Consider the following 26264-nt stretch of genomic DNA (forward strand, 5'->3'; position numbering starts at 1 on the left):
GGCATGTGGTAAGGGTGAGTGAGGAGGAAAGATTGATGAGGATTTGGGTGGACCTTGGGGAGAGGCAGAGGATTTAGACGGCATGATAAAATTGGAGGAGGATTTGGAGAAGGGCTTAGCTGAGAAGATGCTTTGGTTAGAGAGACTTTAATTGGAGAAGACTCATCAGGGTAACCAACCCCTTACATTAGTGATGGTGACGTGGATGAAGAAGAAAAAGAATTCTTGCTATTGATGATGTTTAGGCACACAAAGTGGTTTGATAGGTACTGCAAGATTTTAAATTGTTTTATAGGCACTGTATATGAGTACTTGACACATTTCCTTGCAATTGTTTTATTCTTTTCAGTATTTTACAGAGTTCTCTCCTTTGTATCATCATTCTTTGAATAGTTCATGTGTGTACAGATTCAGACTACAGTATTTTATAAAATTAATCGCTGTGGGGTCTAGCGCCGTCAGTGCACCTCGTGCAGGGCATTGTAGGCATTACGTAAGGTTCTTTGCAGCATGCCCACTTTTTATCAATATTCTTTGAATATGTATGTGTGTGTGTGTACAGATTCACAGATTCAGACTGCAGTAGTATAAAATTAATCACTAATCATTTGATCCTGGAGGGGGTAGTGCCGTCAGTGCACCTCGTGCGAGGCACTGTAGGCATTCTTTGCAGCGTACCTTCGGCCCCTAGCTGCAACCCCTTTTGTTCCTTGTAATGTACTTCCTTTCATATTATCTCTCTTCCATCTTACATTCTACCCTCTCCTAACAATTGATTCATAGTGCAACTACGAGGTTATTCTCCTTTTACACCTTTTAAACTTTTATTGTCATTTATTGTTTCAGCACTGAACGACCTCATTGGTCCCAGTGCTAAGCCTTTGGCCTAAATTTTATACTGTATTCAGTTCAAATAATCACTTGATACACTACCAGTTCTTAGTTACATGTTTGTGGAGTTAGTGATCTTTGCTGTCAATCTAATCTAATCTGGTTTGTTATCAGGTGTTACAAAAGTATTTCATTATGTTGTTTTATGTATCGTGCCTCAAAACAATTTTGTAGAATAAAACTGAATTGTTGGTAATCTGATTACAGTATACAGTACACTTCCATGGGGTTATCAAAATATCATGCCTGTCTGGTAATGAACTGTTACTTCATGACAGATTAACCAGTGTAGGTGGTGTTAATGTTGTTACTCTGTATCGTGATATTTTAAGCCTGTATTAAACAAACAGCCTCTGTTGTTTTTATGTAGCAGATAAATATTCTTTTTCAAGTTTTTACTTTTTATGTTTGTTTCTTTTAATTCTTGAACTAGCACTGGTTGCTGAACCGCACTACTAGTGCAGCTTGTTGGGCATAAATATTTTCCTTCTAACTGGGTCTAATGAAATAAATGATACTTTATTTCACTCATTCATTCATTTTATAGAGTTTATTGAGTCCCTAAGGTTGAAGTTTGGTGTCATTTCATGAGTCCTTAAGGTTGAAGTTTGGTGTCATTTCATGAGTACTTGAGGTTGAAGTCTGGTGTCATTTCATATAGAGGGAGATCTGTCTTAATCTAGACCCAGAGGAAACAATATTGAGGATGGAAAGGTGAAACAGTGGGAACCAGAAAAGAAGTTGACCTTCCTGTCTTTCAAAGCTTGATAGGAAAGGAAAAGAAACTTGCTGAAATGTGCATCTCAAAAGATTTGTGTGGTATGCTCCTCCCTTTGATATATTTTTAAAAAATATTAGGATATGTATAGTTAAGGTTCGTAAGTCCTGATCTTACGACTTTTTTATTGCTCTTATTTTTTCAAGAAGGCATGTTGTGGCGGGAATTAAAAGAGATATTTCTATTAGTCATGTTACAGCATTTATGCATATAGTGCATGAAGATATAGATCTTTTGTTTTTGACCATATCAGGTCCCCTTGTACAGTATTGAAGGTTCAGTGGAATCACCTGTGAATTACAGTGGAGTCTTTGATGATAAATTTACAAGTATGAAAAGAATACAGCAACTCTTACCTTATGGTTTGGGTGAGCTGTTTATTTTTTATATCAAAAACATTTTCCCTCAGATATCTCATTTTTTATATTTTAAAGGGCTTGATCATAATACTCTTAGCAACTTTTCTAGGAGGGTGGTTTATACCTGCACTTTAGAAGTGTTGCACATCCTACAAGTAGTGCATTTCACATCCAGTGCCATTTTCATGGATGGGTTGACATCATGAAGTTTTGGGCCTGCAAGGTACATCACAGCACAGTTTCTTATTTCTAAGAATGCAGTGCGAGATTTTACTGTTGTCTAGATTGTTATTGAAAATACTGCAGTGATAACAATGAGAAAGTCCTATTTTCTTTGTTAGGTTTTCCCAAAATTTTTAGGTAAACTTTTGATTTGTGTGTATTACAAGAGAAAATGGGGGAAGAAGGGGAGGTGTGGGTAACTGCTTTGTGATACATGGATAGGTCTTAAAAGTAGTAGAGAATTTGTTTTTATATCTTGGCAACACACTGGACTGTGAAGCAGGTTGAGAGGTCAGTAAGAAAAGGAGTACCAGCAGTATGGATGAAATGGGTAGATGGTTAAACTACTGGTAAATAAAAATGTTCCATAAGTAGGAAGTGCATGGTGCATGACTGGTTTGCAAGCTTGCTCAGCTATATGGGGCAGACATAAGGCCCACTGATAAGGAAACTGGAGGAAGGTGTGAAAAGCAGTGAGCATAGATTGTTTAGATTCATGGGCAAAATATGGTGGGGAGATAGTATATTTCAAAAGAGGAAGTCACAGAGATGTGTGGCGTTCATGTGGAGAAAGCTGAGACCTCAGAGATTGAGGTGGTTTGGCCATCTAACAAGTAGGGAGGAGGAAAAGATGGTGACCTTAGGAAGGCACAGGAAATCGTGGGATGGGGAGAGAGATGAAGACCTAGACCTAGTGGGAATTCAGGGAGTAAGAGATTAGGTAACTCATTTTACATCAAAACCCTGTAAAGCGTTGGTGATGATGATCAGTTGTATATTTTTTACGAATGAGAAAATAGGGCTAGTGTTGTGTTGTGGATGTATGATCATACTCATGATTGTTTATCATACATAAAGACTACACTTCCTTGCCTTGTTTATCATACATAAAGACTACACTTCCTTGCCTTTTTATAATGGGAGAAACATTGCTATCTTAAGTGTTGATTGCTCATTTGCAATTCGTAACGCCCTGAGAGGATTATAGAAGTTTTTGTAATATACAAAACTGTAATCTAAGAGATAGTCAAGCTGAAGACATTTTTTTTTTCTTTTTAGCCTGCCTGAATTTTTTTATATATATTTTGGTAACTTGTAACAGTGAGACATACTGAAAGTGTAAATATTTTTAGTGTGAAATAATGTATAGAATTTGCGCATGCAGATTATGTAAATTATCCGAAAGGTCTAACATATTTATTAGTAAAGAGCAGGACAATGGGGAAAATAAAATTTGAAGCTCCGCAGTTCTAGTTGTGTAGACCATTTTTGCAGTCTAGTACCGAATATATTTTTAACACTGTTAAAAACATATTTTTATTGAAAGTACCCTGAAGCAATAGTACTTTTTTTCTGACCAACTGGGAAAATTACCTGGTGAACGGTCTTACTTTTTGAAATGTAGAATACTGTGTTATGGATATGACAAATGATTTTCAGGTAGATTATTGCAGAAAATTAGGAAGTTTAGCTTTCACCATTTAACCACCCCCCTATTAAAAGTAGGATAGTTTTGACGTACATTTACTTAATTTAATTGCCACAATTTTAAATGGTGACTATTTGAATCATCTTTATTATCACTGACCGACTTTCATTATCTACCTACTATAACGACAAAAAGATAAAGATAGAATTTTTGCTTTTATGGACCTAAGGTGTTGTAAATCCTGTTTTATGTCGTAATACAAGTTTCCTATAATAATGCAGCGTACCAAATTGGTAAGGCGTAGTCCTAGGCGTTTGCAAGTGGCTTTGTAGAACACTTCCCAAGCTGAGTAATCGTGTAATTCGGATGTGGACATTGTTAGAACCTACACACGCGTTGAAATTATGTGTATTTTCGTATACATAGTATATGTGCATGGACACTGAACACAAAATACACCAGTCCTTGCAGAATATTGAAGGTGAAGGAAGATATGGCGCATTTTATTCAAATTCCCACCAGTTATTGTCGTTTTGCCACGCCCATTGATTTATTGGAAATGAGGCGTATGGAATGATGGTGCTTGTAAATCATCGAAAGCAGGTTCTGCGACCTTGTGCGCGTGCGCCGTCCCATTTTATAGCCTCGTTCTCATTGATAAGTCAATGAAGAAGGACTTATCGACTTCAGGCTCTGAATGAATGAATTCGTAACCGCTGACATTAAAAGGTTGCATTCAGAAAACTACTCTTTAAATGTCACCCGCTGTTTGTTGGCGTGGATATTGTAGATCACGTTCCCCTTGTTTTCAGCTGGTCTTCTGAACGTTATCTGGTAGTTGCCTCTCACTTTGACAGATTTACATGATGCGTAGTAGTAATTGAGTAATTACGCAGTTACCTTTCCGCTATGCTCGAGTGAAACAAATGAATATCGACGTAGTGTGTGTATGATTTGACAAGGGGCGTGTTTGTATGGTGCTTCCCTCTATCTTTGGTGTTAGGAAGGTGGTAGTTTCGTGGGTCGCCAATAGATGGCAGGGCAAGTTCCTTCAATTAGATCCTTACGGTACTCCATTCTCTAGGTTCCCAAGTTCGCCGCTTCCCTCCCGTGGTCCCTATCCCCTACAGTACCTTCTCTCTCTCTCTCTCTCTCTCTCTCTCTCTCTCTCTCTCTCTGTAGCTCCCCCACTTCTCGTAACCCACCCTCCTCACCCCCTCCCCAACTACCTAAACCTTCTTCCCATTACCTCTCGATCCCCCCCCACCCCTCCCCACCCATTTCTCTTTGCCAGTCCCCTCCTTTTCACTGTCACTCTTCTTTCCACCCCTCTCTTCAAGCCAAGCCTCTTTCCTTCACGTTGTGCATCCCTCTACTCCTGGTATGAGGAAGGGAGGTGGGGGGTATGTTGTGGAGGGAAGGGGGGCGGGGAGGAGAACGCTCAAGAGGTGTAGGATATTGGACCCGTGGTAAGACACCATTTTCTCTCTCTCTCTCTCTCTCTCTCTCTCTCTCTCTACGTATATCTTTCATTCCTTCTCCACTTCCTTTTCTTTTCCACATACGTATAGGAGTATTTTGCGTTTTCTTGCGTCGTGAGGCTCGCTTTGCCCAACCACCACCACCGCCGCCGCCGCGTAGTAAATTCTGTTGAAGGGGAAGGCGCACGAGAGAGAGAGAGAGAGCGAGAGAGAGACTGGAAGCCCTAGAACTGTTTCGCCTTAGCATTACCTTCTTGCTAAGGTAGATGGTGTGTTGTTTTGCGGGTTGCTTGGTTCTGTATTTTTTGTCACACGAGAGAGAGAGAGAGAGAGATTGCTGCTTAATTCTCCAGCACACGCGTACTGTTATAATTGTGAAGAATGCACGTTCACTGCTGTATAGTAGACGAACATGATGAGTTGGCTTACGGTTTAAACTACGGTGTCATGGTCCTTCTTCTTCATTCGTTAACTTCGGTTGAGATCACAGGTGGACAGTACATTGACATCCTTCTTAAATGCTCGCAGTTATGGTTGTAGTTAGTTATGTGTAGGGCCGTTGTCTGTTAAAAAACACGTCGCGCCTATAGGCACTTTTTCAGAAAGAGAGCAGCGCAGATGCATTCTTTAAACAGGTATCAGAGACAAGGACTTGTCACTTGAACAGAAGGCAACTTCAAGACAGACATTTATAGTTTATCTGTCACCCACAAATCAGGCCAGAAAGACATATTATTATTACTACATTATTACTCAGAAGATGAACCCTATTCATTTGGAACGAGTCCACAGGGGCCAGCGATTTGAAATTCAAGCTCCCATAGAATATGGTGTTCATTCGAAAGAAGTAACAGAAGGTAAAGTTAATACAGAACGAGATCAGGTATTCGAAAAACAGATAAGTTAACAAATTAATAAATAGATACATGAAAATGTATTTAAATTATTAAAATACAAGGAGAATTGTTTTTAGGATTGTAATGCATTGCATCATCGCTTGAACCTCTTGACGTTCCAATTGCACGACATCTTCAGGGAGGCATAGGTTAGGTTCGAATCCTGGTCAGGGTAGGTGTGTAAATGATTCACAAGATAAAGCAAATTCGATTTTAATGAGCTCTTGCCATACTCATACTTTTAACCGCTGGATGTTGGATGAAACTCAAGCGTAGAAAACTTTTATAACAACAATTTCATAACTTTGGTCACTATTCACCTAAACAGAAGGCTCATCAGCAGCGTGTCGAACCCCCTTCAGACATGCGCAGTTTACGCATCCTTGATTCCCGAGTATCGCATCCTTTTGTAAATATGTAGAAGGACTTAAGCAAAACATTGGGAAACCTTAGCTGATGAGGAGGAAAGGAAAACGTAGTCAAAAAGTAAAAAAAAAAAGGGGGGGGGGATAAACGTAGCCAAGTTCTTGAAAAAAATCGTTGCAACTACTTTGTGAGTTAAGCAAAATATTGCTGAAAACCGCCAAGAAAATAAGCAGAAGATTACAGAATACTTTCTCTGGTAGGCAAGCAAAAGATCGAAGGGAACACTAGATGATAATGAAGGTAACCAAAACATTTTAGATTTACTGGGCATGAACGATTTAAGTTTGTAGCACATTACAGCTAAAGGTGGTATTGTGGTATTGTCGAGAGTCATGCAACAGGCGATAAATTATTGCGGTTTCCCCATAACTTTCTGTACATTTCCTGTATGGATTGTGCTCTGTTTTGGTCTTGTTGTTCCTTGATAGTGACGCAGATACACTCGCACTTCTTAGGAAAATAGTAGTTTAGAATTAATTGTTATTCATGAAAGCCAAAAACAAAATCTCTCACGGACAACTTTATTTCCTTATTGGGAAAGAAGTAGACAGCAATTATATAAATAAATTAAATAAATCCATAAACATACAATTGGAGAACATGAAGCAGCGTATTCTTCCTAAATTATTTGAGGTCCTTCTTGGGGGACCGTCTGAGGAAGGTTATTATGGGAAGAGCAATTTAGTTTGGGAGGAAAGATGTGAAAAACCATAGGCAAGTGTTCGGATTTTTCAATGTAAATACGGATGATGTGTGTTACTTCATGTTTAACAAGGCTGGGAAAGGCGAGAAAGAATTGGAGGTCGCGTTCTTGAACACGTTTGAGAAAGAGGCATTTGTAATAGCATGAACTTTGGAGACAGTTACTAAGGAATTTGTTTTTCTGTACCATGAGCGATAGACCGCTGAGCTTGACATCATCAGAATACTAGGGAATTTTGCGATTTTTAACTCTCTCTCTCTCTCTCTCTCTCTCTCTCTCTCTCTCTCTCTCTCTCTCTCTCTCTCTCAAGAAATTGCAGTCTTATCCCATTTTCAATTACCGAAAAATTTGGGTCTCCGGCTACGTACGGATCCTTAGTCTACGTTAGATTTGAATAGGCTGTGATACGTAACTTGGTCACATAAGCATAACAACGCAGTCATGTGGCTTAGCAGTACAATTGCTGCATTTTACACACTCCGTGTCATTTGTTTGTAACGAGAAGGAAGTGATGTCGCTTCCCCTTGTACAAGAACGTTATCCGCGGAGAAACAAATCTATTATGTAACTACAGATGCATTAAAAAATAAGTTTGTTTCCATTTTAAGACTCAGGATACCATGAGTATTTTTTCTTGTTAGTTCGTATCCTGGGTTGGGGAGCTTGGTGGGTTAGTTGCTACACTTTTCCATTTTTCCACTATGTTCTCGCCCAAGTAGGCATTTGGATAAAGATATAAATATCGTGGGGTAACCTTCCGATGCAATATCTGCCGTTCCTTTTTGAGGTAATCATTCTTGGAACTACCTCTTGCTTTTTGTTATTCATTAGGAAGACTTAATTGTTCTTTTCACATGCTGTGTTAGGAACATAGCATATTTGTACTGAGAATTTCGTTATAAGGAATACTTGAATATTGAAGTGTGTTTTAACTATTTGTTGTAAATAATGCGTGAATATTGAAGTGTGAAGTAACTATTTGTTATAAATAATGTTTGAATATTGAAGTTTCATTTAACTATTTGTTACAAATAATACTTGAATATTGAAGTGTTTTGTTAACTATTTGTTATAAAATATATACTTGAATATTGAAGTGTTTTTTAACTATTTGTTACAAATAATACTTGAATATTGAAGTGTGTTTTAACTAAACCTCTCAGCATTATAACTACGATAGTCTGCATAGTCGTGATGTTTGCACCAAGTCAGGCACAAGTAATATATTCATTTTTACGTTCACAATGCTGTAGCGCCGTGATAATCCGAATTTCCTTAAAAGTACTTGCAAATCCCGTGGAGTGTTGGGACAGAGACGATCGAGTTTAGCTGTGTTGAAACGTGGGTATCTTGCAACGCAGATTTCTTTTCATCAGCGATTTTGTTTACGAATTCCAGTTCCTGCATTTTCGCTTGAACTTCTGCAGTTCCAATCGCTCGAGGATGCCGTGGAATTGGAACTTATTTTCCTTGCATTTTAGTACTTTTTTTTATCTATTTATTAATCTATTTTTTTTTCGTTTTTGATAAGTGGGACTTCTTTCTGTGTCTCACTTCCTCTTAATTCTTCCTAATGAACACCATATTCTTTGGAAGCTTGAATTTCAAGCCAATGGCCCCTATCGACTTGTTCCATATGAATAGGTTTCATCTGAATTAAGTAGGTCCAGTTTTTCAGTAGAGTATGTTTTTCTCTTCCTTCTTTCTAATAATGCGGGTTGGTATTTCAAGAGGCCTTAAAAATTTGGATTTAAATTTGGAAAATATTTCATGACGGAATAATAACGTTATGCCATTAATATTTTTTTTTAATCGGAACGGTAACTGGGAATCAAAACACCTAATCATTCTTATTAGTGAATTTGGTAGGTTAGTCGAATTGAGTATAAGATTACACATGAGTTCACTAACTACGAGTATATTTTATTCAGTATCTTGTTTCTGCACAGTCCTTAAAAAGGTGTGTTGAGAATTATTAAAACATCTTTCAGTGACTTGCTCTTTCTTAATTTCAGATTACTTGCACGAGTTACCTATGCATTAAATGGATATTAATAATGTTTCCATTAATTATCGTTACCCAATATCTCGCTTCCTGCAAAAGAGTTCGACTCGAAGCTATTAAAAGCTTCAGAAGCTTTTAATAGCTTCGAGTCGAACTCTTTGGAAGGAAGCGAGATGTTGGGTAATGATAATTAATTGAAACATTATTTATATCCATTTAATGCTTATGTGACTCGTACAAGTAATTTGAAATTAAGAAAGAAGAGCAAATCACTGAAAAATGTTTTCATAATTCTCAATACACCTTTTAAAGACTGTGCATTAGATAGGACACTGAATGACATATACTCGTAGTTAGTGAACTGAATTTGTTATATTTTCTATAGCTGAGTTCAGTCGCAATTTAGCCTCCAGTGACTTTATTCAGTTACAGAAATATTCATCAGTGACTCGTTCGAACGTAGGCGGTATAGCCTGTGTTCAGAGAGAGAGAGAGAGAGAGAGAGAGAGAGAGAGAGAGATAGGGTCTCGTACTTTGACAAAAACTTGAAAAGGTTTTAGAGGAGGGGGACGTCGGCACTTGGCACTGATCTAGATTAAATTTGGGTCATTGGGCCTCTTTGTTGTTGTCGAGAAAGCCTTTGATGTCTAGCCGGGCTTTTGCATGGCGTTGCTTCCTCACTGGGGTGGAAGAGGAGGATGGGCGGGTCGTCGTGTAGGAATAAGTTATGAATGAAAATTAAGGTAAGAAAAATTTCTCAGTCTCTCTGGCTGTCTCCCCTTAGACGGTGAGGTTTTTTGGGGGATATTTCGGTCTGTCTCGAGTTAATATCTGAAATAGGTCTTGGTTTACCGTCTCCCTCATATGATGGGTTTCTTGGGTATGTTCCTGGTCCAAATCTCGAGTTAATAGCTGAAATAGGTCTTGGTTTACACGTTTTGTAACAGGCTGTTCTGCAGGGTAGGATTGGGCTGGATGAAAAATGGAAGGCTAGAGAAATTTCATTTTGAAATGAAGTTCACGCTTTTATGTAAGTAGCCAAAAAGCCTTTGACCTATGCAAAGCTTCCACAGATAAATTCCTTATGATTAAAAAAAAAAGTTTGCTGGGAAGGAAGCAAACAGACCTTAATTACAAATAAGTTTATTAACAAATAGTGATAAACAGCCATACCCCTACACCGAGGGAAGCTTTGCAGCCTCTCAAACTTTCAAGCATCAGCATGCCTTGAAATACTCCCAGGAAGGCTGTTAAAAGTGAGGTGGAGAAGGAGACTTGGCAGAGGAGGAAGGAAGGAAGGAGGAAAGGAAGAAACGCTCCCTTGTGGAGAGGGACATCCTACATACACATAGGCTGAGGGAGGATTGGCATGTTGGGTGCTATAATAAGGGAAATGCGAAGGTGGGAACCATGTCGGGAGGGAACCTTTTGCCTGGGAAGTGTGCGTGTGTAGTATTGCTCTCTCTCTCTCTCTCTCTCTCTCTCTCTCTCTCTCTCTCTCTCTCTCTCTCTCTCTCCTGGCAGGAGTAGGGGGAAGATTGGGGTTGGGTGGGTGCTCAGGCGAAGACAGGCCTAAGGTCTTTTCATTACTTTAACGGAGTAGGGATTGGGATGGGAGGAGGAGGGAGGACGTGGGGGTAGGTGGTGGGGGGAAGGTCGAACTTTACCCTCTCGTCCCACAAACCACCTTTTCCATATTCTCTCTCTCTCTCTCTCTCTCTCTCTCTCTCTCTCTCTCTCTCTCTCTCTCTCTCTCTCTCTCTCTTAGGTAAGAACCTCCATACAGTAGCCTAACTGGCATACATCATTCTCAAGTATATATATATATATATATATATATATATATATATATATATATATATATATATATATATATATATATATATATAATCAGAAAAGCTACAAACGTCCTTTATATCCAATTCGCTCTACCTCGGAAATAATATATTTTCATATGTGTTACCTGAAGGGGAATTTTTAGTTGGATATTAAAGGACGTTTGTAGCTTTCTGATTGTATATGAATCACAGTGATGTGATAAATAGTCATATATATATATATATATATATATATATATATATATATATATATATATATATATATATATATATATATATATATATATATATATATATAGAGAGAGAGAGAGAGAGAGAGAGAGAGAGAGAGAGAGAGAGAGAGAGAGAGAGAGAGAGAATAAATCTTCAACCGAGTTATGAAAATGAAAAGCGTTGCAAACCCGCCATGATGATTGTATGTAGATTAGAATCAAAATTTATCTTTTATCCAGTCATGTTATTGTTTGTGAAAAAAGAAAGCTATTTTTCGTGTTTATTCCCAATAACATTAAATATTTAGCATTTATAACAAGATTGTTGTTACTCAAATGTTAGAGCCATTCTGTACTGGTTACGGGGAAAACCTTTTTATTCAGGTTAGTGAATCTCTGAAAATAGTTACACTGGTGTTGCTGATCTGTGCAGAAGTGTGGGATGAGGTGGGTTGACTGGCGCTACAAACCTGTCTATAAGTTAAAACCTCGACGAAGCATTGACTGAAATATTACCTGTACAAAGACGTTATATTCAATTAAGTACGATGTTTTTCCTCTTATAATTTGTCATCATTCGAGAGTTGCTTTCAGTACCAGTAGATTTGATGCCAGTAAGAGTCTGAAACCATATTATTATTATTATTATTATTATTATTATTATTATTATTATTATTATTATTATTATTATTATTATTATACAGAAGATGAACCCTATTCATATGAAACAAGCCCATGGAGGCCATTGACTTGAAATTCAAGCTTCCAAAGAATAATATGGTGTTCATTCGAAAGAAGTAACAGGAGGTAATGGGAGGTACAGAAAGAGATCAGTCATTAGAAAAACAGATGAATTAACAAACAAATAAAAAATTTAAGTAAAATATTGAAATACACGTTGAATTGCATTAAGATAGCAATGCATTGCATCTTCGCTTGAACTTCCGAAGTTCCGATTGCACTACATCCTCCGTGAGGTTGCTGCAAGCCAGATCACAGCTAAAAAAAAAAATTGTTTTGCGTGTGCATTTCAGTAAGTTCATTGTCTTCATAGATTGATAGGGGGTTAACTTCAAGAAAAGCCACAGCATTTATTGCTTGTTTCCTGTCGTTCTCCGCGAGTGTGAGTAGCGGGAACTCCTCCAGAAACCGTTACGTTGCGGTGGTTTTTCATTGATAGCATGTGATGAATTGTGTGACCGTGACGTAGTTTAAAGAGTATTATTATTATTATTATATATATTATTATTATTATTATTATTATTAGGTTAATTAAACGGTATCTACATATTATTATTATTATTACTATAAGCTCATTCAATTTTCCTTAATCCTGGTTTTTCATAAGAAAATCTGTCTTCATTTACAAAAGGCAAGGCTGTCCGACTTCAAGGAATGTTTATTTTCATTTTTGGACTCTGCCATTGGGTAAAGTTATTTTTAGAAATGCTCTGGACTTTGACTGTATCCATGATAGGTACCAGCTAATGATTGTTTGTATTGATGACTGATTATCCTGTACGGCCAGAATGTCGGTCTGCGTAAGGTTTCTCTCTCTCTCTCTCTTTGAGGTTGTGAGAATACTGTAGCAGCTAAATAGGTTTCGAGGTATAATCTCTCTCTCTCTCTCTCTCTCTCTCTCTCTCTCTCTCTCTCTCTCTCAGGTTAGCAACTATATAGATAGTGTTTTGAACTCTCCGTCTGAGAGTAGCAACTACGTAGATTAGGAGGTATAATCTCTCTCTCTCTCTCTCTCTCTCTCTCTCTCTCTCTCTCTCTGAGCTTAGCAGTTGGGTGGTGTTTTGAACTCTCCTTCCGAGAGTAGCAACTAAATAAATTTCGAACTATAACCTCCTCTCTCTCTCTCTCTCTCTCTCTCTCTCTCTCTCTCTCTCTCTCTCTCTCTGAGTTAGCAACAAGGAAAGTTTTTGAGCCTCTCTCTCTCTCTCTCTCTCTCTCTCTCTCTCTCTCTCTCTCTCTCTCTCTCTCTCTCTCTCTCTCTCTCTGTCAGAGCTTAGCACCTAGAGAATTTTTTGAGTTTTGAAACCTGATTCTTGAACATTTCCTGTTTTTAATTTTTGAATTTTTTCCCCTTTCTTCTCTTCCAAACACGGCAGACAGCGACTTCAGTATGACGGACTGGATGCGCACACTCGAGGGTGAATATGAATCTCTGTCTCTCTAATTATTATTATTATTATTATTATAGTTTTTTTTCCTGCCATTGGGGGAACGATGATGATGATGATGATGAGAAATCACAGCAGGCCTGTTGAGATTGTGTTTGTTGCAGCTGCATTTTCATGTTCATTTCATATTTTTATTTTTATTTATTTATTTTTTTTGTTTTGCTTGCTTATTTTGATTGATTGTCCTCATCGCCCTGTTTAACAATTTTTTTGTTGTTGTTTTAAATGTTTGTTTAAATGTTTGGCCATCACGTTGTTTTAAGAATAATTGCCTGCTGAAAGTGATGTATTGCTCTGACATGTTTACTTCTGTTAATTCCAAGTTTATTTTTCTCCGTCGGAAACGTTACGTTCCTTCTTCTAAATATTAAGCCCCATTGCTTTAAAACTTCTGAAAACGTTTTTAAAAAACGTGTCTTCCTTCTCAGTGTTTTTCTTTTCTCCTCTGTTGAAATGTTCACGCCCCTTGGCTTCATTGTCATTTTTCCTTTTAAATAATTTTATTATTTAAAACACATTCCTTCGTGAATTTGGCAGATCGTCTCTTGACGCGAATGATTTTCCCGCATTCCCTTCCTCTGTGTTCCCATTGTTTCTCTGTTTTAAAGGTGTAATGTTCATGTGCGTTGCTTTAAACGTAAATTTACCATTTGTTCCTTGATGTCTATCGTAGCCTCAATTTAAGTGACACCTTTTTAATGTTATCTTGAACCTGCATTAAAGTTGCTTCTGCCTTTAAAGAATTTTGTAATATTTTCTCATGTTTTTGTTTTAAAGACCCTATTACAATTATTGTCAAGTAAAAATTACAATCGCTCATATACATTACTGGCTTTTTACGTATTATTTCCGGTCACATTATAGTGATGCACCATAGACAATTATTGTTCAATGTCAACTCTGTAACTTTCCAAGTTTTTTTTTTATTCGTGTTTACACATTAGTTTTGTATCTTTGCCATTCATGTGAGCCTTTCTTTAATTTTTAATTGTTCTTATAAACGTTCCGTACCGTCAATAGTTTGGCGATAATTTTTTTTTTTTTGCTTGATTACAAGCGCCTGCGCTCAGCATCCCACATTAAACGTGTTGTTTGAATATGTCTTATAAACAGTCTTCAATGATTATATGTCTGTAGGTGCTTTACTTTCTGGTGGAATCATAGTTGTTGCGGTGGCATAGTGACGTAAACATATCAGTCAGTTTTGCTGTAATGGGTTTGTTTGTTTGTTTGTTGCGTTGGCACAGTGACGTACACATATCAGTCAATTTTGCTGTAATGGGTTTGTTTGTTGCGATGGCATAGTGATGTACACATATCAGTCAATTTTGCTGTAATGGGTTTGTTTGTTGCTTTGGCATAGTGACGTAAACATATCGTCAATTTTGCTGTAATGGGTTTGTTTGTTTGTTGCGTTGGCTTAGTGACGTACACATATCAGTCAGTTTTGCTGTAATGGGTTTGTTTGTGTGTTGCGATGGCATAGTGACGTACACATATCAGTCAATTTTGCTGTAACCGGTTTGTTTTAATTTTCTGTAACTTACGGTCTTTTAAGAATATTGAACGGGAAATGTGTATTAGTATACTACGAGATACTATAATAGATAAATATTCATTTTTTTATCATTATTAATTTGGATTTTCCCATATGTATTGTGGCAATAGAGTTTGCTAGTGTTTTGCGCATTTATAGTCCCCATTTATTTTGAAAATAACTTTTAGATTTTAGCTGATATTCTCTTAGATGTTAGCTAATATGCTCTCTCTTTCTCTCTCTCTCTTTCTCTCTCTCTCTCTCTCTCTCTCTCTCTCTCTCTCTCACGTAGTTGACAGATACTGGGTAGAAAGTAATTGATGAGCAATTTTATCAAATACCCTGCATGTGAATGATGAGCCGTATGTAGTACTACCATCACTTTGCCATATCAGTTTTGCTAGTAAACATGTGTGTTTACAACAACAAAACCTCTTATTTATGAGGCTAGGTTGTTATAACCCCAACTGGAAGGTTCACTGCCGTGGATATTGTAGTGTATCCCCTTGATGTATCCCTTCTTGATCCCTCCATGTCACATCTTGTAGCTGCAGTACAGTATTACTTTTAAGTGCCACGTATCAGTGTCCGAGTTGTATTGCTGATTTTGTATGTAAGTATTTTTTGTTCATTCACGTATATTTATTTTATATTCGTCTGTGTTTATCTTAGTTTTCATTGTTTGGTCATTATTTTATTGTTTTGTTTGGTCATTATTTTATTATTGTTTTGAAGCTAGTTACATATTGGCTTAGATTTTAGGATTGTTTTGTTGTTCTTTGTTTTGAATCAAAATACTAATGATGATGATGATGTTTGCAACGATGGGGTTTCAGTTTGACTGCTCCTTCTTGCAAGAATGCCCTCTTTATAAGATAAGATTTTCAAGCTGTATTTATATATTGTTTGTAAGTGTATCGTGTTGTTGCTAACGGTGCTTTTCGCAAGCGCCGTTATGTTTGCGAGTTGGAAAAAAGTTTTTAATTGCTTCGTTCAGATTCGAAGTTCATTTTAGCTAGGTGTTTGTCAGAATATATTATTGTCGCCTGGTTGTTGTTATTAGCGTTTGGCGGTTTAAAGAGAGAGGGAGAGAGAGTATTTTATTTCGATATGCCTTGGCCCCCTCACTCCTCTTTTTCTCCTTGCCAGGGTTTCGCAAAAGTCTTCTCCTGGAGGTTTCTATATTTTTCTCTGGTCTTTCTTCTTGGCCTTTTATCACCGTCCTGGTTTTCTCGTTTTGTAAATTCAGCGATTTTCTCTCTCTCTCTCTCTCTCTCTCTCTCTCTCTCTCTTACTCCCCATGCAGACACCGTTGCCTTATTTGACCTTTTAATAAATCTGTTTTCATTTTCATCTTTTCTTCATTCGCTTCCAAGTTTTTCCTTTTCTTTCACGTCAACTCTCTCTCTCTCTCTCTCTCTCTCTCTCTCTCTCTCTCTCTCTCTTACTCCCCATGCAGACACCGTTGCCTTCTCCTCCTCCCCCCACGTCATACTCCTTACCCTCCCATCCCCCCATCCCAGTCATTCCCCCCTCCTTCCCCTTCTTCCTGTAAATGCCGTCCGTTTTCCCTTCCGCTTATTCTTTTCCCTTTTTTTCCTCCCCCTCCTGCCTTTTCCGTCCTCTTCAGCTCACGACTTCGGTCATCTCCCTCCCTCCCCCCTCTCTCTGTCAGCTACCTGCGTTTTCCCTTTTTCTCTCTCCTCTCTCTCTCTCTCTCTCTCTCTCTCTCTCTCTCTCTCTCTCTCGCTGCTGTCCTCCCCTACGCTCCTCTTGCCTGGCTTTCCTCACCCCTTTCTATCCCTTCTCCTCCTCCCTCCCTCCCTATATCACCCTCCTCCTCCTCCCCCTTCCCCCTCCTTTCCATCCCTGGCAACATCCGCCGGAAGGAGGGAGTTGGGAGACAGACCCGTCTTCGCCTCACCACTGTGCCGCTGCTGCTGACGATGTTTGGTTTGCCTTTTGTTGTTCCTCCTCCTCCTCCTCCTCCTCCTTTTTTCCCTCCCCCCCTCCTCCACCTTTTTCCCTTCCCCTAACCCCCCCTCTCTCTCCTTCTCCTTCCCCTTTTCCTTCTCTCCTGCCTCCTTCTTCTCCTACTCCTCCTACTCCTACTCCTTCCTCCTTCTCCTCCTCCTTCTCCTTCTCCATCTCTTCCTCCCCTGCCCCCATTCTCCTTTATTGCTTGCGGCTCCATTGTATTTCATTTTCTGGCTGCGAACCCTTCTGGAACCGTCCAAATATCTTGACGGCGCTCCGTCTCTTTTATTGGTTTGGAGGTGGGACCGTCATTGTAGCTCTCTCTCTCTCTCTCTCTCTCTCTCTCTCTCTCTCTCTCTCTCTCTCTCTCTCTCCTTCCTATCATCAGAGCGAGTCGATTGATTCCAGGCAAGATAGAAACGAAGACAAATATTAGCGTAGAAATCTGGACACTCTCGTACGGTTCTCGGAACTGGTAATGTAGTAAAGAAATGTTAACTCACGTTCCGCAGGGAAAACCTCCTCCTCTCGCTGCCGGCACTTGACCTTTCGCTCCGCGATTAATCACGGGCCATACATAGCAAGCACCCCGGGTTCTTCCGTTTTTTACGTGAAGGCTGACGGGGTTGGCACAATATTATTAATCAGAAGGTGAACCCTATTTATGTGGAACAGCCCCACGGGGACCATTGACTCGAAATTCAAGCTTTCGAAGGATGTCTTGCTCATTAGGAAGTAACAGAGGGTAAAGGGAAATACAGAGAAAAGAAATCTCACTTATTAAAACGAAAAATAAATTGGTAAATTAATAAATAGATAAAAATGTATTTAAATATAAGGAGAACAGTATATATTGCTTTCTTGAGATTTCTTTCCCCCCTTTTTCAATGTAGGTCAGCTGGCTGGGTATACAGTCACTGCCTGTCAGAATTCTTCAGCCAGCAGCAGTGCTTGGCAGAGGACCCCTTCACCCCCTTATTTTTTTTTTCTTAAGGACGTCAGAATTCTTCCATTTTCTTCTAAAGGCCAACGGGTGGGTATAGATGCCATTGGTAGATTCCCCCCACCTTTTTCTGTGATGGCCAACAGGTGGGTTTAAAATGTCCACCCAGTTCCGTTTTCTCTGTGGGGGCTGACATGGTAGGTGTGAAATTGCCACGTCATAAGACTTCGTTTTTCCATGCAAAAGGGGGGTTGGGTGGGTTATGATATGCCCAAGCGAATTCTTCCTATTTTCTTGTGAAGGTTGACGAGGCAGATATGATTTGGTTGTGAAGGCCTGTAGTGCTGTTTCAGAATTCCCCATAATTTTTTTTTTTAAGCTGAAGGTGCATGTATAAGATGGTCCCCGTAGGGGTTTAGTGCCGTCAGTGCACCTCACGTGGTGCTCTGTAGGCATTTCCTTAGGGTCTTGGGAGCAACCACTTTCATTCCTGTACTGTACCTCTGTTCATATTCTCTTTCTTCCATCTGACTTTCCACCCACTCTAACAGCTGTCTCAGTGCAACTGCGAGGTTTTCCTCTTGTTACACCTTTCAAAACTTCTTACTGTCAATTTCCTTCTCAGCGCTAAATGACCCCATAGGTCCCAGCGCTTGGCCGCTGGCCTAAATTCTGTGTTCTATTCTACAAAATGGCTGCCAGAAGTCTAAATTCTGTATTCTATTCTATAGAATGGCTGCCAGAGGTCTAAATTCTATATTTTATTCTATAAAATGGCTGCCAGAAATCTTCCCTTTTCCCCGTGAAGGTTGATGGCCTGGTCTAAGATGCCCATGCATATCCTAATTTCTTTTTCATTAATGCTGATAGGGTGGGTGTTCAGTGGCCGTCAGATTCCCTTTCTTTGTCCTGTGGAGGCTGATGGAGCGGTTTGAAAATGACTATGTAAGAATCTTGTTGTTCTTTGTGTAGGCTGGTGATTCAAGCTGAAGATACCTGTAAAAAATTTTTCCCCTTTCTTGTGAAGGCTGACAGTACATGGTCAAGTGTCCCTGTCAGATTTTTTTTTTTTCCTGTGAAGTGATTTACTTTGTAATATTTGAGACAAATCTTGCGGTGCAGTCTTTTAATGAGTGATTTCTACGTAATGTATTGTAATTCCCCTGTGTAATTATCTGTAAGCATTTATATTTTGTAATACTACCTGAGTATCGTATATTTTGTAATACTGCCTGAGTATCGTATCAGCCCGGAGAAATGACGTTTGTCTAGTAATCAGTAGGGTGGAAATGGTATCTATAATACCACAGCCAATGCCATTCATTATAGAGGGCTTTCCCCTATACGCATACGGCGTCCGGGTTGCCTGTTGTGCTGTACTTTGTAAGTTTGTTGCACAATAAATTGTTTCCTCTTCCCTGTGAAGATTGATTGACTCTCATGAAATACCCATTCTTATCTCTCCATCTTTCTTTCGTCAAGGAAAAAGTGGCAATATGCTTCACGTAAAGAAGAATACGTATATTTTCCATATGCTGATTTTGAGTACATTTTTGGTTTAATGGGGAACAGTGACAAGGAACTGAATTGCCTCTCTGTCCGACGTATGTGAATTATTGGTTGAAGTGTTAATTTTTCTTACTAGCCTATTTGTCAGTTGAACTGCATTGTTATGTTGAAAACCAATTTCTCGGAGGGGTAACCTCGATTCATTTGTATCCTGGAATGGCTCAAGATCCTTCTATGCATTGCTCGTATTTGAATAATTTAATTAACTTTATCTATTTATTAAATTATTAATTTAGCTTTTTCTTTTTTGACAATTTATCTCCTCTTTCTGTATTTCCCGTTACCTCCTGTTACTTCCTTCCAATGAACATATTTTTTGGAAGCTTGAATTTCAAGTTAACGGCCCCTTAGGGCTTGTTGCATACGAATAGGGTTCATCTGCTGAATAATAACGATAATGATAATAGGCATCAAGTTTGCTATTTGGGTGTAAAACTGAAGCCTCGAGTATGCGTAAAGGTTATGTCACACGACCCCGAGGTTGCGCGATTTCAGTAATGCCTCCAATATCGGCTTCTCGGTGGAAAGTTTCTCGGCAAGACGCTGGAAAACGTTGTAGGGCGTGTGATTACGCCTTTAGTGTGGAGTCGGGTGTTTTTGTGGGTTTTTTTTTATTTCTTGGCGCGTGATCCTTGAGTTAATCCTAGCTTATTATTATTATTATTATTATTATTATTATTATTATTATTATTATTATTATTGGTTTTGTTTAACAAAATGGCTGTTGAAACTGCCATTTTGTTTAACAAAACCTGTATTAAAGAAGGTCTTTTTCCTATTATTATTATTATTATTATTATTATTATTATTTCTGCTTTGCGGAGGTTCGAATGACTTTTGTTAGATTCGTATTTGTTTTGTTATAACTTTTTAAGGTTACTCGGCTTATTATTTAATTGTTTATTGAGCTTATCCTTAACTTAATTCTAGGTTTCGTTAAATTTCTGCCGAGATGAAGGTTCGGAAGAAGCTTTGCAGATTTTTATTCTTTTGTAACAGCTTAATATGATTGCTCAGTTTTTTTAGTTTTCTGTGAAAGAAGACTGTTTTGCCAGCTTTGTCTGTCCGTCCGCACTTTTTCTGTCCGCCCTCAGATCTTAGAAACTACGGAGGCTAGAGGGCTGCAAATTGCTTTGTTGATCATCCACCCTCCATTCCTCAAACATACCAAATTGCAGCCCTCTAGCCTCATTATTTTTTATTTGATTTAAGGTTAAAGTTACCCATAATCGTGCGTCTAGCAACGATATAGGTCAGGCCACCTCCGGGCCGTGGTTAAAGTTTTACGGGCCGCGGCTCATACAGCATTATACGGAGACCACCGAAAGATAGATCTATTGTTGGTGGCCTTGATTATATGGCGTACAGAAAACTCGATTGCGTCGAAGAAACTAAGGCGCATTTTCTAATTGTCGTTTATGTATTTGGCTTAATGTTATATAGAGCTCAGTATATCATAAGCAGACGACAAGGGGGGCGGGGGGAATTACTCCCGTGAAACTTGTGACCGAATAAAACCAGAAAAATGTGGGAGGAATGAGAATGGGTATCTAGCCCATTGGTAAGCGACAGACCCGCTTCTTCGTAGTTGGAAGGTTATGTGAGTTATCTGGTAGTGAAATGAATTGTAGGTTGTGTTTTATAAGGATGGACGAGTTTATGAATTTTCTGCAGTGTTGACGATGTTCAGGTCATTTTTAATATAAACATGAAAAATCTTGGGATGGAGGTTTTGGAATCTTTTAGTTTTCTGTAGAAGAAAACTATTGTGCCGGATGTGGCTGTCCGTCCGCATTTTATTCTGTCCGCACTTTTTCTGTCCGCCCTCAGATCTTAAAAACCACTAAGGGTAGAGGGCTGCAAATTGCTATGTTGATAATCCACCCTCCAATCGTCAAACACACCATATTGCAGCCCTCTAGCCTCAGTAGTTTTTATTTTATTTAAGGTTAAAGTTAGCCATGATTGTGCTTCTGGCAACGATATAGGATAGGCCACCACCGCGGCTCTTACGGCACTATACGGAGACCACCGCAAGATGGATCTACTTTTGGAGGCCTTGATTATACGCTGTAGCGGCTGTACAGAAAAATATTGCACCGAAGAAAATTCGGCGTATTTTTTACTTTTTTTTTTCCTCTTAATCAAGAGTAACTCTCAGTTTGTTTGAAGTCTGTTGTAAAGAGTAGGACTGATATTTTGGAAGTAAATCGATCTGTGAAATTTTGTCAGAATCTTCAGCATTAGAAATTAATCCAATTATAAACTTTTTGAAATATTGTAATTTGACGAAAATGTAACTAAAAACAAATCCTGCGGGCCACCCCTGTGAGAGCTGATAGTCAGCTCAGTGTTCTGGTAAAACTTTTCTAATAATAATAATAATTTAGGTTTACTAATAGAATCAGTTGCTGAAGCTTCGATTGTCAAGATATTGTTGAGTTGAAAGTTATTAAAATAATCAGGAATGAGTCCACACCGAATTTTTTTGGGAACTATTGACGTTGCAAAACCCAACCCGACTAGCATTCTAGTCGAACCCTACCCCCTTTTATTTTTTCTGACAGTAAATATCCGTAGCCGCTACCATCGTAACCTATATTAACTGCCGAGCAGCATAAACAGCCAATCAGGACTACCGTCGGGGATGTCGCGTGGGGAAATATACAGTCAGCTCCAGTGAAAAAGAGATCGTAGTTAGATTGTGGCTTTCAAACTCCATTTCCTCTGCTCCCATTTCACTCAGCCCGATACTTTTATTTCACAGAAGTATCCACCGTTGCCTTTGCGATTAGCTGATTCAATTTTGCGCTCGTTATTATAAAAGAAATATGCACTACTTGGTGCAGAGTTTGGTTGGAAGATGTCAGAGAACATGTTCCGTGCATAACAGTCGCTTTCCGTTTATTTTTTATAAAATTTAATAATTGGTAGTTGTTTGATTGGGATATGATACTGTCTCTACGAAAAATGAGTGTTGAAGCGTTTTGTTAAATTTGCCTGAGACTTAATATTTATTATTATTATTATTATTATTATTATCATTATTATTAATTTCTAACGTACATCGGGATCGAACTCAGGTCCTCTCGGGCGATTTGGGATAGAAATGTTTTTTTATATGTTTTGCTTATTATTACTGGTCAGGCATTATTCTCTACCATTCATTTATTGGATGTTCGTTACATCTTCAAATTAGTTTTTTTTCCAAGATTCTATCTCGTGTGTCCTGTGAAAATTAAGGATATAGTAACTCATGGGGAGTAATTTCTAGTACATTATTCTCTCTCTCTCTCTCTCTCTCTCTCTCTCTCTCTCTCTCTCTCTCTCTCTCTCTCTCTCTCTCTCTCTCTCGTTTGCTTAGGTTTTTTTTTTTATTTACCTTTTCGAAAGGAATTTACTCATTTTGTGTAATATCCTCTTCCAGAAATTACAATAGCATCACCATAACTTACGATTTTAATGGGTCATCTTTTCTCTCTCCCTTATACAGAGTCTTTCAAAACCCATGCACTTCAAATCAGCCTGAACACCGAAGGAAGTTATTTGAGAAAACTAGAAGTTATAACTGATAAATAAGTGGTGACCATCATTGATGGATCCTAAAATACAGGCTGATCAGAATGCCTTCAAGCATAAGCAAGATCAGTGCGTGGATAGATTTTCTTGCATTGCAATGGCACTGTTCCTTTCATTCATTCCCAACCAAAATGCAACTTAACTGACCTGTCAACTGTATACCCCACCCCCGGTTGCTATAATAATAATAATAATAATAATATTATTATTATTATTATTATTATTATTATTATTATTATTATTATTATTATTATTATTATTCTTCAGACGATGAACCCTATTCATATGGAACAAACCCAAATTCAAGCTTCCAAAGAATGTCATGTTCATTAGGAAGAAGTAAGAGAAGATGAAGAGAAATATAGCAAGAAGAGATCTCACTTATTAAAAAGAAAAAATAGATTAATAAATGAACAGTTAAAATGTATTCAAATGCAAGGAGTATAGTATCCGAGTAGTAATGCATTGGATCTTCGCTTGAACTTTTGAAGTTACACAGTCCAACGGTGTGGGGAATAAAGGACCTCATGAACCGGTGAATTATAATAGCATCTTCGCACACTACTGACATCGTTTACCTTCCTCGTTACATAGGGATACTCTTTCACATACTTGGTTTTGAGTTGACAGTCTACTTTCGTACTTTGTGATGTCGCTTTTCCATAAATTGGGATGGCGTTTCGTTTCCGTTCATTGAGATGACTTTTCCCTGCATTGTGATGACGTTTCCTTTCTATTCATTGCGATGACTATTCCATGCATCGTGATGACGTTTCCTTTCTATTCGTTGAGATGACTTTTCCATAAATTGGGATGGCGTTTCCTTACCGTTCAGTGAGATGACTTTTCCCTGCATTGTGATGACGTTCCCTCTATTCATTGAGATGACTTTTCCATGCTTTGTGATGACGTTTCCTTTCTATTCATTGAGATGACTATTCCATGCTTTGTGATGACGCTCCCTCTCCATTCATTGAGATAACTCTACCTTAGATTGAGCTGACATTACTTTAAGCTCAGTGACATTATCACTTCCCCCAGCATCGCGATGACAGTGTTATCCCTTCCAGCGTTACAGTGACGCAGTTTCTTCACCAGGCCGTATGGTGACATCGTCATTGTTACATTACGCCATTTCGTAATGCTTGCAGTAATGGCTTGATCATCGTACACGAGAAAGTCATTCCTTTGAGCCAGCTTTTGCTCTTAAATGGAAGATTGCAGTGTAGTCAAGGAGCTTGCGTATTCTTTTGAGAAATGGGTTCATTATAAATGTTTATTTCAAGATGTTTTGTATTCTTTGTATTTTGTTTATGTAAAAATGTTACATTTTTGTTATTTGGAGACCTAAACGTTGATTGGAGTTGTCAAACAAATATGGAAATAGAGTCAGTAAATATTATAAATTAACAATCTATTCTACATTTTAGGGGAAAACTGCAAACAAACTACTACTGCAATACAAAGCAGCTGCAGTTTGAAGTAACATTTTGGTGTTTTATGTCTTTCCTAAACGTTGTTTAGGAAGAACTGAAACCCAAAATAGTTCCTCAACCTACAGAGGCTTTGTATCATGGAAATATTTTATTTGCAGTTTCCTTTAATGTAGAATCGATTGTAGATATACTTAGTATTTACTTAACCTATTTCCATAAATGTTAATTAGGCTTCCTTGACGTTCAGTAGTCCTGCTCATTTTCCTGCGCAGAGTCAGCCCATACATCTCGTCTTCCTTTTTCGTGTGTGAGTGTGTATTGGGGTTGGGAAGGGTTTTGGGGTTGGGGGGAGGGGGTTACTGCTCAGGAATACGAAGTCTATCGAAGCTGGTGGAGTGAGTGAGTGAGAGTGTTCAGGTAGCTAGCTAGCTGCAATAGCGAGAGGAGGAGGAGGAGGAGGAGGAAGAGGAGGGGGAGGCGGAGGAGGAGGAGGAGGAGGAGGCGTACAGGGAGGGACGGTCACACATACAGTAGATGCTCTCGGTACTTTTACTCTTTGTATGCCAATCAGGGCGTTGCCATGTGCACGATGATTACTCGTACTATTTTGTACATCTAGATGGCGATTCGTAAGTACGCGCGTGACTCTTGTACTTCGAAAATACTTGTTAGATACTTGCTAAATGTTTTTAGTGTAACAGTTGGCTGCTGTATTTTATTCCCCTCCTGTAACCGTCCATCTGTAATTTTGATTCGGTAACGGTTATTTCCAAGATAACGGCTTCCAAAGTCCGGTGAAATTCGATACATTGGCTTCAGGCTCGAATCGACAGAGGATCTACTGTATATGCACTGCCGGCGTAATTCTTGTCTGATTGTAGCTAGACTGACGGAAGATACATTAATTTTATTAATAAATTATTATTGTATATTGTTTAGTAGATGCATATGTATTCTTACATGGTCATTTTAAGGAAAATAACCGAGCCTGTCTTGGCTACCTAGAGTGGTCCATGTCAGCAAGGACTTCACAAGTGATGGCTTCTTTCCATACCTAAGATTGGCTTCTTTCCATACCTAAGATATGTTCTAGAATATCTTCTTCGTTTCAGTCTTTGCCATGGAACAAGGGAACGTCATGCGCGCAATAGCTAAAAGCTAATTGTACTGTGATTCCCGTATTCTGCTATTCGATTATCCTCCGGTCTTGAGCTGTTGGAATGATGTTACTGTCAGGTCGACCACGTTTCTCTGTACAGTTACTTACACAAGATACGTGTTTACGCATTTATTTTGTTATCGAACTTTATTTTATTGTGGAACTTCTCAGTTCCAGAAGTCCTTTTATCCCTCACACCGTTGGACTGTGAAACTGCCCCTGAGGATGTCGTGCGATTGGAACTTCAAAGTTCAAACGAAGATGCAATGCATTACTACCCTAATACAATTATTCTCCTCGTGTTGTAACAATTTACATTTTTGTCTCTTTGTTAATTTGTTAATTTATTTTGATTTTTTGGTAAGTCATCTCTTCTTTTTGTATTCCCCATTACCTTCTGTAACTTTTTACAAATGAACACCCTGTCCTTTGAAAGCTTGATTTTCAAGTCAGTGGGCCCGGTAGGTTTGTTCCATAGGGTTCATCCTCTGAATACTAATATTATTAATAATAATAATATTTATTGTTAGTATCTGTCCAGGTTGTTGTGAATGCATGTGGAGGAGCCTTTAACCCACAACCCACATACTCAGCACTGATGTTTTTTCTTTTTAGGTTTCTGTTAAAGAAAACTA

The 26264-nt window shown here is 38.6% G+C and overlaps 1 protein-coding gene across 4 annotated transcripts in view; it reads left to right on the plus strand.

Annotated features, from left to right (window-relative positions):
- LOC136831506 (serine/threonine-protein phosphatase 4 regulatory subunit 1-like) overlaps positions 1-26264 on the plus strand; it is a 424185-nt gene that overhangs the window by 21728 nt on the left and 376193 nt on the right. For 2 of the 4 annotated variants that reach the window (XM_067092038.1, XM_067092036.1), the window contains exon 3: positions 13358-13399. The exons of the other annotated variants lie outside the window; for them this stretch is intronic. In XM_067092038.1, coding sequence (XP_066948139.1) covers positions 13358-13399 — 42 coding nt within the window. The remainder of the gene's footprint in view (positions 1-13357; positions 13400-26264) is intronic. 4 annotated transcript variants of the gene reach the window in all.

This window comes from Macrobrachium rosenbergii, chromosome 48, assembly GCF_040412425.1.
Source record: "Macrobrachium rosenbergii isolate ZJJX-2024 chromosome 48, ASM4041242v1, whole genome shotgun sequence".
Taxonomy (NCBI): Eukaryota; Metazoa; Arthropoda; class Malacostraca; order Decapoda; family Palaemonidae; genus Macrobrachium; species Macrobrachium rosenbergii.